The sequence below is a fragment of the Zeugodacus cucurbitae genome, chromosome 2 (genome assembly GCF_028554725.1).
Source record: "Zeugodacus cucurbitae isolate PBARC_wt_2022May chromosome 2, idZeuCucr1.2, whole genome shotgun sequence".
Taxonomy (NCBI): domain Eukaryota; kingdom Metazoa; phylum Arthropoda; class Insecta; order Diptera; family Tephritidae; genus Zeugodacus; species Zeugodacus cucurbitae.
In genome coordinates, this window is record NC_071667.1 from 4,450,750 (window position 1) to 4,465,564 (window position 14,815).

General features: G+C 36.5%; 1 protein-coding gene across 9 annotated transcripts in view; it reads right to left on the reverse strand.

Annotated features, from left to right (window-relative positions):
* The window catches only part of LOC105208449 (low-density lipoprotein receptor), a 301,388-nt gene extending 292,093 nt beyond the window's left edge, over positions 1-9,295 (reverse strand). For 5 of the 9 annotated variants that reach the window (XM_054227547.1, XM_054227534.1, XM_054227548.1 and 2 more), the window contains exons 1-2: positions 9,089-9,269; positions 6,989-7,665 (exon numbers count right to left, since the gene is read on the reverse strand). In XM_054227547.1, the coding sequence (XP_054083522.1) occupies positions 6,989-7,472 (484 nt within the window). In that variant the 5' untranslated portion in view covers positions 7,473-7,665; positions 9,089-9,269. Of the gene's footprint in view, positions 1-6,988; positions 7,666-9,088 lie in introns of all 9 variants that reach the window. The other 4 variants (XM_054227552.1, XM_054227539.1, XM_054227532.1 and 1 more) reach the window with 3 other exon arrangements.
* Positions 9,296-14,815: the final 5,520 nt, after the last annotated feature.

The following is a 14,815-nucleotide window of genomic DNA, read 5'->3' on the forward strand; positions in this document are numbered from 1 at the left end:
AATTTTGCTTTTCTTTTTTAATTCCAAGAAAAATGCGACTGAGGCTCATCGATATTTGTAACATCGACATTTGTAACCGTTTTCATACAAAAAAAACTTAAATTTGCAAAAAAAAAGGCGGAAGCAAAGTTGTAGACCTAATAAAAAATCTGCATTTTCATCAAATTCTCTCTTAAACAATTAAGTATAAATACGCCAAAGCTTAATTGCACATTTTTATACACAACGAACATGTATCATTAGCTTAAAAAAGCTTAGTCAGCTGCTCTGCGACATCTGCTCATGTTGACCTTTGACATGTCATATTGACATATGACATCTGAATAAATGTTTGCTTGCATATGGTAGCACATACATACATATATATAAAAAAAATACAAAAAAAAATTGAAAAAAAGTTTATAAATGTTGTACTACATTTACTAGAATTATGGTGAAAAAATTGAACATCAACAGTAGCTATAAAAAGTACAAGTTTAAGCGGATTATTTAAAAGTGTATAATGTAAAAGCGGTAAAATGGCATGTGTGGAATGAAATATTTTTAAAATATATATGTATATACATACATATATGTATACAAAAATTTGCATAGCTGTGTTGTTAAGAGAACTAACTTTTAATTCACATTTGTATTATGTACTTACGTCCATATATAATATTTGTATTATAGGATTTTCTTTTTCCAAGAATCTTCTTTTATTTTTATTGGTTAGAGCTTTAATTAAATTATTTATTTACAGAGAGTAAATAGTTTTTTTGTTTGCAACTATGAAGGCAGTTAGTATGTGGACTTTGAAAATAAAAATAGAAAATTATTATTTCTACGCCTGACCATGACATTAGTCGTGTTTTGGCAGTGGTATCGCTAATGACTGATGTATGATGATGATGTATAGCGACTCAAGCGTAGTAACATCCACATATTATCTTAAATCAATACTATATATCCATATATTCCAAGAAAATATATAATTCTTAAATAAATCCTTTAAAACATTCTGCATTAATTAATTTTCCTGGCTGCTGTGTGGCAAAAAATATTTCACATACCATTGAGCATTTTACTTTCGCTTTTTATTAACCCACTGAAATACTTGCAACCATAAACAGGGATGCGCACACATACTTCAAACAGTTCAAGGCTAAATCAATCATGCAACCAACCACACAAGTCGTTGGCTGTGCATTTTTAACCAAACAAGGCAACAACCTGCTGCATCAGACATTCCGTCACCATAATTGGCGCAACGTGCATGGAGGCGTTGCAGTTGTCTATATGTATGTATATGTCTGCTTTTAGTATATAAATATATATGTTTGTTTGTATGTTTGCTTTGCTGGGAAGCGTATTATGTGATCCTGTTTAAATAAATATTTATATGTACACCGGCGAACAGACTTGGCCAAGTAGAGCTTACTTGATTTCGTATGAGCATACGCGTTGCACTGTAATCAATGCCTTGTATTAAACATAAATTATGCAATTTCTAATTTGGAAATGAAATTTCGCAATGGCTATACTTGTTATTTCCAGTTCAACACATGTCAACAAACAAACATAAGTGAGATGGCAGAAACACACTGCCTTACTATTCTTATTTAGCCTCCTTTATGCTTCTGCATTTCGCACTCAAAAAGAATGTAAGCTGCTCTTCACACTTGCCAAGTGCAACCAACTCAACAGTGCAAAAAAGGCGGTAAAAAGGAAGGTAAGAAAGTTACGGTTGTGCTGCTGCTTTGCGCTTTTTTTGCCTTCGGCTGATTGCTCTCAACTGTTGCGGATTTAAAGACAAGTGCTGCAATCGAAAGATAGAAGCAAAAAGAACAAAATGACTTAGTGGCGCGCACGTGTTTCTTATTTTAGTACAAGCCTTGAAGTGGTAACATTTTTAAGTTTATGTTTGGGTTTGTCCAGACATTTATTATCTACACTGTAAATTTTTATATTTCTCTTATCGGTTATGCGATCATGAATCTAATTTGTATTACTGTATGCTCAATATTGCCTCACTAGTCAGTGGGCGTTCGTCTAGCTAAAAGAAATTTGGAATTCTGAGTTTTTGAAGTACTAAAAATACCGTAAGTGTAGACAAATCTAGAGTTTTTATTGGGTAAAAGTTCTTGGAGTGAGAGCTGTCAATTGAACACATCTCTCTGTGTCTGTCTGAAACTATCTACAACCTCAAAGTTATGACTGTCAACAGTGACGTGGGAGCCAAGACGCGAATGCGCTGACTGTTTGTTTGATGACAGGAGATATTTCGTCTTGCCCTCGTTCACCACCAGACCCATACGCTTCGCTTCCTTATCCAGTCTGGAAAAAGCAGAACTAACGGCGCGGGTGTTGTTTCCAATGATATCGATATCATCGGCGTACGCCAGTAGCTGTACACTCTTATAGAAGATTGTACCTTCTCTATTTAGCTCTGCAGCTCGTATTATTTTCTCCAGCATCAGGTTAAAGAAATCACACGAGAGTGAGTCACCTTGTCTGAAACCTCGTCTGGTATCGAACGGCTCGGAGAGGTCCTTCCCGATCCTGACGGAGCTTTTGGTGTTGCTCAACGTCAGCTTACACAGCCGTATTAGTTTTGCGGCATAAAGGCAGCTCTTTTTCGTGCTGGTGAAAGCAGCTTTAAAGTCGACAAAGAGATGGTGTGTATCGATCCTATTTTCACGGGTCTTCTCCAAAATTTGGCGCATGGTGAATATCTGGTCTGTTGTTGATTTTCCAGGTCTAAAGCCACACATATAAGGTCCAATCAGTTTGTTGGTGGGCTTTAGTCTTTCACACAATACGCTCGACAGAACCTTATACGAGATGTTGAGGAGGCTTATCCCACGGTAATTGGCGCAAATTGTGGGGCCCCCCTTTTTGTGTATTGGGCAGAGTACACTGAGATTCCAATCGTCAGGCATGCTTTCTTCCGACCATATTCTGCAAAGAAGCTGATGCATGCGCCTTATCAGCTCATCGCCGCCATATTTGAATAGCTCGGCCGGTAATCCATCGGCCCCCGCCGCCTTATTGTTCATCAAGCGGGTAATTGCTATTCGAATTTCTTCACGGTCGGGCAATGGAACATCTGCCCCATCGTCGTCGATTGGGGAATCGGGTTCGCCATCTTCTGGTGTTGTACTTTCACTGCCATTCAGCAGGCTGGAGAAGTGTTCCCTCCCTGCCTTTTGCATTGCCAAATTAACATACAAAGACTTACACTTGAAAAAGGTTTCAAAATGGCGGTAGGGAGTGAAATCAATGAAAAACCGACTATAACTAACCACTTGCAAACCAAAATTCGACATGTGACATAGGCGAATTGAAGTCGAATTTGATGGTATTTGTGGTAAATTTGACTAACTGCCGCAAAATTCGTGGAAATTGAGATTTCAGCAATTACGTTATGAAATCTTAAAATCGCTTTCATATAAGATACGAATACATAGAGGAAAACACACAAAAAATACAACTTATAAACTCGAAAACGAACAAATTCGATATCTATACTACTATTATAAAGAGGATAGATTTGTATGTATATTTGTAATAAATAAACTCAAAAACTACTGTGCCGATTTCAAAAACCCTTTCACCATTGGACAGCTACATTCACATAGGCTATAATTATTGCTAGAATCTCAACTTTCTGGAAATAGTTCGCAGGTGAGGGTATCAAAAAGACTCCGCGATGGAGAATCTTAATTTGAAACTGAAAATCGTCTCGCAAGCCATTCTATTCGCATCGCAATCGCATGCCAGAGAGTCGTGCAGTGGCTGGAAGAACAAAATATTGGAAATATACAAGCTCGCCGTTGTAAAAAATTATAATTTTTGAAATGTTTGTTTAAACCCGTGCGAAGCCGGAGCGATCTGCTAGTAATGAATAAATAAATATTCATTTTAGTATTAATACAACTCCAGGCTTTTTCAAGCCTAATATTCAACACAACAACAATAATCTAATTTAATTGTATATTTAAATTTTATGAGCGCCACACTAGAAACAACGAAATTCAAATTAAAACTTTGAAGTTTTTATTCATTTTCATATTTTAGCGCTAAGTAAAACTATTTAACACCTTCGAACTTTTAACCTCATAAACTTAATTGTTATTTCACTCAGTACTAATTTCTGCTCTTCATCACACAGTGCCGCCACAGGCTATACAAAAGCCGCCATATACATACATACATACATATATTCATATATATTTATAATAAATAATTATATAAGCATGTAGTATGCCGCAAATATAAACTTATGCATGCGACTCCAACTATGCACCAACTCAATGCTTGAGCAACTGCTGCCACTTGTTGCTCCGCTGCACATTCAACAGCTGCGGCGCACTCTCGCCAACTCTGCTGACTTACGCTCCAGTCCATACTCACTATTCGACAATTGCAATGTGTGCCTACCATTGGACTCTCTGTTGCTTGTTGAAGAGTGTTATTGACTTTTGAATGTGTACTCGGCGCTAGGCAACACACACACGTACAAAGCAAATATGGCACGCTATTTCAATGCCGGCCGGTATTTTCGATTACTTACATACATACACATGTACGTATATAAGTGCACAAGTGAATGGAGTAAAAAGCTTCGCTAAAATAGTAGAAAACTCAAAAGCGAAATGCGCAAGTCTCGCTTACTCAGTGAAGTCAGCCAAGCGACAGACAGTGGAAGCATGACGTAGTTTTGTTGGCAAATACGGCGGCGCGCAGCAAAAGCGGCAACGTGGAAGCATTAAGCAGTCTAAGTAGGTATATATACATATAAGCAGCGAAAAAATGCACAAAACAACTCAGCAGACACACCAGTAGACACGAGTTGACTTTGAAGAATGCAGACGCTTGGCAATTACCAAGCGCCAGCGGTGCAGCGCGCTTGCTTGTGTGGCAGCAAATGCAAAAGCAATAAAAAAGACAAATAAAAAATGAATTGACTGCAAATCATAAGAAACAACAATAACAAAAACCTGCCATGGAGCGCGTTAGTGGCAACAGCTTTGGCAACTCGTGTGCAGCCAGTGGTCGCGGCAGTTTTGGCGCAGCCACTATGTCGGCGTTGGCTGGGTACATACGAAGATGTTTGTATGTGTGTAAACAAACGGTGAGTAGATATGTGTGTTGAGAGTGCAATGGCTGCGTGTTGGCTATTTTTATGCACGTCTAACAAAAATAGATTTTAAAATTCGTACATACAGACGTACACATTTTGTTTATACGTAATGGACCAAGTGCCCGCAAACACATGAAAAACCGGGCGACGCAAGTTTGGTAAATATGGAAAATGTTAGTGATGTGCAAGAAGGTATTAAACAAAATATTATACAATAAATATTATTTGTAAGAGTGACCAGTGAAAACATAGCCAACTTTCTGCTTAATTAGACCGGTATCAAAGAGTACGTTGGATGTTGGAACATTTTTTGATATGGAGAAATTTAATGGAGATATAAAAAAAAAATATTGTAGTATGATCTAAAATTCGAAGTTTACTGGTTTACTCCGCATAACACAAAATATAACGGTAGTAATTGGACAGATTCAGAAAAACGTCCAAACTTTGGAACAAGTTAAATTCCTAATTCCAAAGAAAAGCTTATGTCATGTTCAGACTTAAATCGGAGATAATGTATTTTATTTCGAAATCCGTCTAATTTAACAGATGCGCGCGACAAGAGTGATTAAAGAACCAATTGGTCTCAGAGCGCCAGTACTTTATGATGTCAAAAGCTCCTAGCGACGAAGCCACTTTGTTAAGGCAACTAAATTCGATGCCAACCAATTCGTCTGGTTGACCAAAGGTATGGCTACCGAGATGTTTCAATCTCAGTCTTGCAAAGATGGAAAAAGCTGTAAATAAAAAAAGCTGTAAATATGATTGTTGCCAAAAAATGAACGAAAACTTTTCATGAAAGCACCTATTTACCATAAAACGACAGGCTAATTCTCAGCGCTCAGTTCATAATATGCGACATTTGAAACTATATTTTAGATATCTTGGTAAAACTATATCGATTTTTGATAAACATAATTTATATGTCGGTAAGCAAGATCAAGTACGTTTACAGGGGTCATCATCAAAAGGGGGGCTTCTCTTCCGAGGCTCTGATTGTTTTTTCATTGGGGAGGTTTTTTTATGTGGTGGGTCCCAAACCCTACGCCACACTCACGTCTTGGCTTCCACGTCACTGTTGACAGTCATACCTTTGAAGTAGTAGATAGTTTCGTCTACTTGGGAACCAGCATTAACAACACCAACAATGTCAGCCTTGAAATCCAACGCAGACTCTTGCCAACAGGTGTTACTTTGGACTGAGTAGGCAATTGCAAAGTAAAGTCCTCTCTCGACGAACAAAAATCAAACTCTACAAGTCGCTCATTATTCCCCTCCTAATGTATGGCACCGAAGCGTGGACGTTGACAACATCCGATGAGACGACTTTTGGGATTTTCGAAAGAAAGGTTTTGCGTAAGATTTATGGTCCTCTGAACATTGGCAACGGCGAATACCGCAGACGATGGAACGATGAGCTGTGCGATTTATACGACGACATTGACATAGTTCAGCGAATAAAAAGACAGCGGCTACGCTGGCTAGATCATGTTGTACGAATGAATGAAAACACTCCAGCCCTGTAAGTGTTCGATGCAGTAGCCGCTGGACGAAGCCGCGGAAGAGGACGACCTCCACTCCGGTGGAAAGACCAAGTGCAAAGTGACCTGGCTTCACTTGGCGCCAAAAAGCAAAAAGGGGGAACGAGTGGCGCGCTCTGGTGGATTCGGCTATAATCGCTTAAGCGGTTTCTACGCCAAATATATATATATATAAAACTAACTCCTAACTATATCCCATATTGTCTACTCTACTATTGATCTAAGTCAAAAGAAAAGTGAGTTTCTCTCGGAGCAGCGGTAAATAAGAACTTTTAGTCAATAACATAATCTTAATTATTCACATTAAAATTTGTTTACTCACCAATGCTGAATGGTGTGCCAATTTTGCCGGAGACATTTAAAAATTTAAAATCGATGTTTAATAAATTTTTGCCGAAATATGACATTGAACCACTGCCGTCGGCGACACTATTCGCAACAGCTGCGCTATTTTTCGTTGCCTTCCCCGACGTGGCGTTCACCGGCGGGCCGAGTGTTGTTGCAAACGATTGTAATTTCTCCAATAAAGTGGTAGCACTATTGAGTGCACTGTATGGTGGACCGGCTGTGGTGCTGGTGGGGTCCGTTGTACTCGCAGCGGCGGTAGTTTGTACCGGGCCAGCGGTAACCGTGCACAGCTTACTGATGCTGAGTATACATGTGATAAAGATGAAATTTGACGAGGTAAAACTGAAGCTGATCACTTGTTGGATTTTACTCTGATAGTTGCAGCTGCTACTGAAAAATTTGTTAATTTTCGGCGGTTCGCTAGCGTTCGAGGCTGTAGTGGAAGACAGTGTTGCCATTGTATGTGAACGATGCGGATTAGAAAATGTCTTTTAGTCTGTACTTTAAATAATTATTTTCACTTGAATTCACTTAATTTTGGTGATTTTTCTTTTGTTGAGAAGAATTTTAATTGATTAACCATATACTATACTATATTTATGTATATATAAACTCAATATGTTTTTATATTGAGGTTGGCACTATTTGACTCTGGAATAAAAATTTTACTTTCAATTTTTATTTTCTTTTTTATTTTCTTATAATTTTTGATTTTATTTTTATACGAGTAATATTTATTTAGCTAAAAGTAGTAATATTTTTTTATTAGTATATATTTTTTTCTGTTTTTTTTTATTATTAAAGCTCTTTTTAGAATTTTGCTCTTTTACACGTTATTCCACTTGTTATTCTATATGATTGCACTATTTCATTGAAAACCAAATATTTTATTTTTTTTAATTATTTTTCTATTTCGCTTTTATGACATCGTGTTTATGCAAACGAAGCGACCGATTTTGTATTATTTGTTTTATCATTTAATCACCGAAAACCAAATACAATTGCGTCGTCATTGCCAAGAATAAAATTTTATATTTTATTTTTAATAAAATAAATTCTTGATTAATAAAACTAACGAAATTTCCAGCAGAGCCTTTATCAAATTTTTCTGAGAAGATTATAGTGATTTTCACTTGTCTGAGAAGAAGTGAGTACGTCAAATATAATAAATAACATATTTACATATATTTGGAACTTAAAAATAAACCCCTCAACAAATTTGGAATTCCATTGCAAAAATGAATGGCGAAAAAATATAAATAATGCCAGATAAAATGCAACAGTGAAACCCGATAAACAAAATACGAAAATACGTAAATTCATATTGGGGATATGACGCATGACGAGCGAAAACGAGTTAACACGCCAGAGCAGCAAGTTCAGCGAAATTTTCGGTCAGCCAATGTAAAGTCAAAACAGTCTCACGGCGTAAAGACAGCGACAATTGAAAGACACAGATAATTAAATGCTTAAAATGTATTTGAAAAAAGGCAGAATGAAAACCGTAAACGCACAACGAATGTGGGTAAAGTGGCACAGTATGATAAAACTGAATAAAATTGGTGATAAATACCAAAATGAAAAAATAAAAATTAAATTAAATGTAAATAAAAACACTTTTTGGACTAGTTCAATTAAAGAATGGCTGCCTTAACTGGCTTAAACAGAGAAGACGCGAAAATGCTGGTGGCACCATTTTAGCAAACATAATTTTAGCGAATCTGTAGCGTGCTACTCTTTAATTACTCATATACGAGACTTATTTATCGTAAACAGTTACACCGCGAGCACTTTGAAAAAAGAAACAACACGTTCATTACGAATCTAACGAAAAAGAAAGCAAAAGCGCGCACTATTTTTCGCAGTTTCAGAAACGTGTCGGCATGTGTCAATAAACTTTTCAGAGTAGTTGCGCGTAAAAGAAGCTATAACCGTTTTACACAATAAATTTTACACTTTAAAACCAACTTTTCATGCCTTTATCGCATTTATATGTAGAATAACAACATTACTAAAACATTATAATTTATTTATTATAAAATTTTTATTTTCACACTTATGTGATTTATCATACTCTCAATTATATTTGATTCTTCTTCAACTTTTCTTTATATGTGATTTTATACTCTCATGCGCACCGAACTGTAAATTCCAATACGAAAAACACACGTTACGCACTCGAACCGAAGAAACCGTCGTGGAACACGTTACTATACGAACGATTTCGACACGAGGACGCACAACAAACGACTAAAAATTTTAATTTCAAATATCGCTTGGCTAAGCAACAGGCCCGGTGAGCAATACGACGACGGGCAGACCCATCAACCAACAAGCTCTGCCATAAGTTTCTCTACGTTGAGTATAGCAGTCGTTTTCATGTGATCGCAGAAAATACACGTCAAGATCTTTACGCTCACCTGTTGGCCAACACAAGCCCACAAGCAAACATGCTTTATCACACGAATCCATATATAAATGAGCGGCACTCACTAAAGTCAAAAGTTAGGCCATTCAAATCTAATGCACATTTGTGTTTTACACTCTTGCAACTCTTTCTCTGCTCACTAGCACAGTATTAGACTCTCACGATCGCAGAGTGATAGCGCAATATTGTTTTTGTATAAGTTACACGTGGTTGTAAAATTTAACAACAATAATAAATAGTGTTTGCAACAATTATTTTATATGGAATATCTCTTGTTGCATCGACGGCAAATGCTCCGTTTTATGCTCTCATTTAAGAGTAGCGCGTTTCTCTTTGTAAACGTTTAATATATAGTTTATGCTTAAGTAATATCGTAAACTGATAAAAAGTCTAGCTTTCATATAGCTGCGTGTGAGAGTGGACTTTACGTTTCCTTAAGAAATATAAAATTAATTTGTTTCTTATTAAATAATTAATCAATAGACGCGCGTTAATTACTTTGTCGGTCGTATGTAGTTTTTTTGCATCCACTATACGTTCTAATGCATAAAGATTTGGATTGGAAAAGGTCATTTGTGTGCGGAAAATTCATTGCAACAGGAAACAGTTAGGGTTGGCACATTATAATATGTTTTACTAGTTTGCAAGAAATATATTATTTTAATAAAGAATTAAAAGCAGTGTTTACGAAAGACTCTCATGAAACGAGGACCGATTTTTAAAACGAAGATAAGACTTTGTCAAAGAAATTGTATTTTTTTTGCACAAGTCTTTTGGAAATCCCCCTTGATAAATCAGGTGTCAGGTGAGTGAATTTACAGTGAAAACTAATAGTACTTGTACGTATATTCAGGAAATATGTATAGGATTTAAATATACAAAACAAACTGTGAGATGATTTGTTGACATCGTTGGTAAACTCGATATCGATCAAATAGAGTAGAGTAGTGGTAGTAGATCTAGTTAAGTTAAAGTATGGATTTCAGAGTCACAGGAGATCTCACTTGGTCATCAACAGTCGCCAGTCCGTTGTGATGCCAAAAATTACCTAAAATTTGATGCCCGAGATCCTGAAGTGACGACGAAGCGCTTTGAGTTTTTTACGAATAAGACAACTAATTGTATTCTGAACAGCTAAATTGGTTCTCCAAAGTCGGTTGTGCTAAAATGTTTGAGCCGTAGTCTAGCGAAAGCAATATAATGAAAGAGAAAATGTCTCGAATGCTCAATTACACTTTCTTCCATGCAGCTTTGGAATTTTGCATCCAACAGGATATTTAGCCTCACGGCATGTAGCCTAATCGGACAGTGTCCCGTAAGGACTCCCACCAATATGACCGTATTAAGATCTCTTGCGATCCACCTTAAACCAGAATGAGCACGCAGTTACACGCCTACCGTGATACTGTGAGAACTTTTAACATTTTTTCCGCTGCGTTTCATATTCCGAAACTGTCGAACTCTAGTATTTAACTCCTATTATTTAACTAGATAGTATTTGTAAATTCATATTTCGTACTGGACAAAATTGTGATGCCAAAACGGAGAAACACAAAGGTCCGACTGCAAAAGACGCAATCAGAGCACAAACAAACCAAGAGATATTTGACACGACGCCATTGGTGCTTGTGGGTAAATGCAAATGAACTGTTGAGGTGGAGGCGAACACATACCGACGAAATCCATGTGACAATATATGTATGTATGTAAGTGGGCATAAAGCAAAACCAACTACAAACAATAAACTCTCGCATCCACCAACGGTGCCACCATGAATCCCTGTAAATGATAAATGACAATCAGTTGTCCAGTACTTGACTCACAATTATGATCAATTAAATTCGATTAGTCGCTAGCATCGGTCAATAATATGCGCGTATTTGCGTTGGTATTTACACACGCATACGAACAAAAAGTGGGAATGCGTGTGAGTTGGCGATTGGCAAATGTGCGAGGCCAATTGTAAAAGTGCTGATGATCACAACAACTACACAACTACAACCGGCACAACATCGGCGACCAGTACAAGTAGTGCGCATTTCACTCGATAATGAACTATGGTATGCATTGACTAATTGACAGAGAGTGTGCATACTGTGACTGACTGTGACACTGATAACGGTTCATGCAGCATATCTGATCTGTATGTGAGGAACTAATATGCAAGGGTATTGCAAATGATTCGATTAGTTCGACTAATTTGATTGATTAAGTATTCACTCTCTAGAAGCCAGCATAATGAACCAAATGTAGCTTGAAGGGTGAAAACACAGGTGATTTGGTGCTAACAACTTTCATCAATTATCACTAAACGCTCTAGAAGTATCGAAAATCGAGTTTTCTGCATAACTCTTTCATTTTAAATGCTATTGCCACAGTGTAAAGAAGAAAGCAAAAATATAGGTGATTAAAAAAAATATTAAAGAGATGGACTGAAGTTTATAAAAATACCAATGCTGTAATTTTGTTTGAAATAAGATTCCTAAAATTCGAAAACTACGATATAAGTCAGACTATTTCACTTCCACTTCAAAATTGACCAACAGACCATTCCATCACTTCCGGCGTTCGGCAATGTCACGGCTGTAAGCGGTCAATTATGCAAACAACGATGAACGCCCACAAAATAGTGCTTCCAATTGCATGCATATCAACTGCGAAGCAATCATTTGCACTCGTACACACGCCACGCAGTCTAACGGTTCGCAATGTTGCATTTGCTCAAACATCTGCACTTGGACGTTTCTTCTACACACAATATTTCTAACACACTACTTATGTTATGTGTGTGTGTGTGTGGTTAATTTATAGCGTTCACGCAATTGCGCGGTGCATTAATTATCAATAATTCAAAAACACGCATTAAATGCCGAAAGCGCAGCAGAAACAAAAACCGAAACATATACACAAATTTAAAGAAGAATATCGTTGTATAGCAACAACAGTACCCACTGTGGTGGGTGGCACTACATACTACAACAACAATGCGACTGCTCTTGACAATCACAAGTGACACTTTTCAATTTACGATGCGTTCAACGCAAAACCAAACAAGCGGGCGTCAGTCACTACACATAAGACTAGGCAAATATATTTTTAAAACGTTTTGCATACATACATACATACATATACTAGCCACAATATTGTATGTTTGTATGTATGTCTCATAGAAATAATTTGGCAAACCAAAACAAATTTCTCTCACTTTTATTTTCTTATTTTATATACTTTTTTCTTTTGGCTGTACGAATAATATGTATAACTGTAAGTAAATAAATAATAAAATTAAGACCGCGATTTATTTATTATACTCTCGCAACAAAGTTGCTACGAGAGTATTATAGTTTTGTCCACATAACGGTTGGTTGTAACACCCAAAACTAAACGAGTTAGATATAGGGTTATATATATCAAAATGATCAGGGTGACGAGAAAAGTTCAAATCCGGATGTCTATCTCTCCGTCCGTCTGTCCGCCCGTCCGTGCAAGCTGTAACTTGAGTAAAAATTAAGATATCTTAATGAAACTTGGAAGACGTATTTCTGGGCACCATATGTTAAGTTCGAAAATGGGCGTAATCGGACCACTGCCACGCCCACAAAATGGCGAAAACCGAAAACACATAAAGTGCCATAACTAAGCCATAAATAAAGCTATGGAAATAAAATTTGGTATGAAGGATTGCAGTATGGGGGGGGCATATTTGGATGTAATTTTTTTGGGGAAGTGGGCGTGGCCCCGCCCCCAAATAAGTTTTTTTTGTATATATCTCGCAAACCAATTAAGCTATATAAACCAAACTTTCTGCAGTCGGTTCTCCTACGCACCCGACCATACAGCATGAAAATAGTTAAAATCGGATAATAACCACGCCCACCTCCCATACAAAGGTTAGGTTGAAAATTACTAAAAGTGGGTTATCTCACTAACGAAAACGGTCAGAAACACTAAATTTCACATAAGAAATGGCAGATGGAAGCTGCATTCAGATTTTTTACAAAATGGAAAATGGGCCTGGCGTCGCCCACTTATGGGTCAAAAACCATATCACAGGAACTACTCGACCGATTTCAATGAAACTTGGTTTGTAATAGTTTCCTTACATCCCAATGATATGTTATGAAAATAGGCCAAATCGCTTCACAACCACGCCTACTTCCTATATACCAGAACTTTGAAGACGATCTGAATCGTTTACTTTACAATATATAAAGTAAGTACTAGTGAAAATATCGGTGCAGAACTTTGCACAAATACTACGTTTATAGTGTGGCAGCCCCATTCTAAAAATCGCCGAAATCGGACCATAGGTTTTCAAGGTCCCATATATCGAACATGAGGACCTCGGTGCTTCTAACCTAATATTATGGTTTCCAACTTTCAATGGACTTTATACAATATATATGACGAATATGCGTGTCAAATTGTGTATTATATAATATTAATAAAGTTAAATAAATAAATTGCGAGAGTATAAAATGTTCGGTTACACCCGAACTTAGCCCTTCCTTAATTGTTTTTGGTTAATTTTTAATTTTATATTTAACAAATTGCGCGTATTTCTCTGTACTGGTGTACAGGCGTCAACAGTTCCGTAAATACTGAATAGCCAAAGATAAAAACATCCACAGTTGATATGCATCCCAAAGTGTAAAGTCTACTATTTAAAAATATATAGAATAATAAAAATTCTATGCAAAAGAACGAAAAAATATTTTTGTGAGAAGAGAAAGAGGAAGGCTAAATAAAATAAAATGAAAAATATTGAGCAATGATCTCTAATGATCACTGCGAAGCGCACATGTTGGTCATATAATAAGTATAATAACAAATGAAAATCACTGAGTAAGAAAATATTTCAATATTTTTTGCTCTTCCAAAACCAATCCCCGATTGTACTAAAAAATATTTCGCTAAGTGGTTATATGCGCTCCATGACTTCAAAAAATCGATTTTATAAAAATCTTATAAAAAATGTATAGAAATTGTTTCTACAAATTTCAAGTAGATCTGATAGATAGTCTTGAAAATGCAGTCTGTAGAAATTGTGTTGTTCCAGTATGGTTTATTGTCACTCAAAACTTTAAACGCATTTATCTTGAAACAGTGTCTTCAAAGTCGGTTTCAAAACTTCTTGTGAACTATTCAACCGATCTGGATCAAATTTTGGAAAGGCCTTCGAGATACAATTCACAAGGACTTGTATGAAGGAAATATTCTATTATTTATAACTATTTAAAAAAAGAAAATACGTAAAATGTTAGCCTTTCTCTTTAGAAAGCTCTGCTAAAATCCAATTATTTTCCTTTCTTTTCCTTCGTCCAAGTTCTAGTTTAAAGCTTTAACTAAACACGTGTTTTTATTTTAATTTCA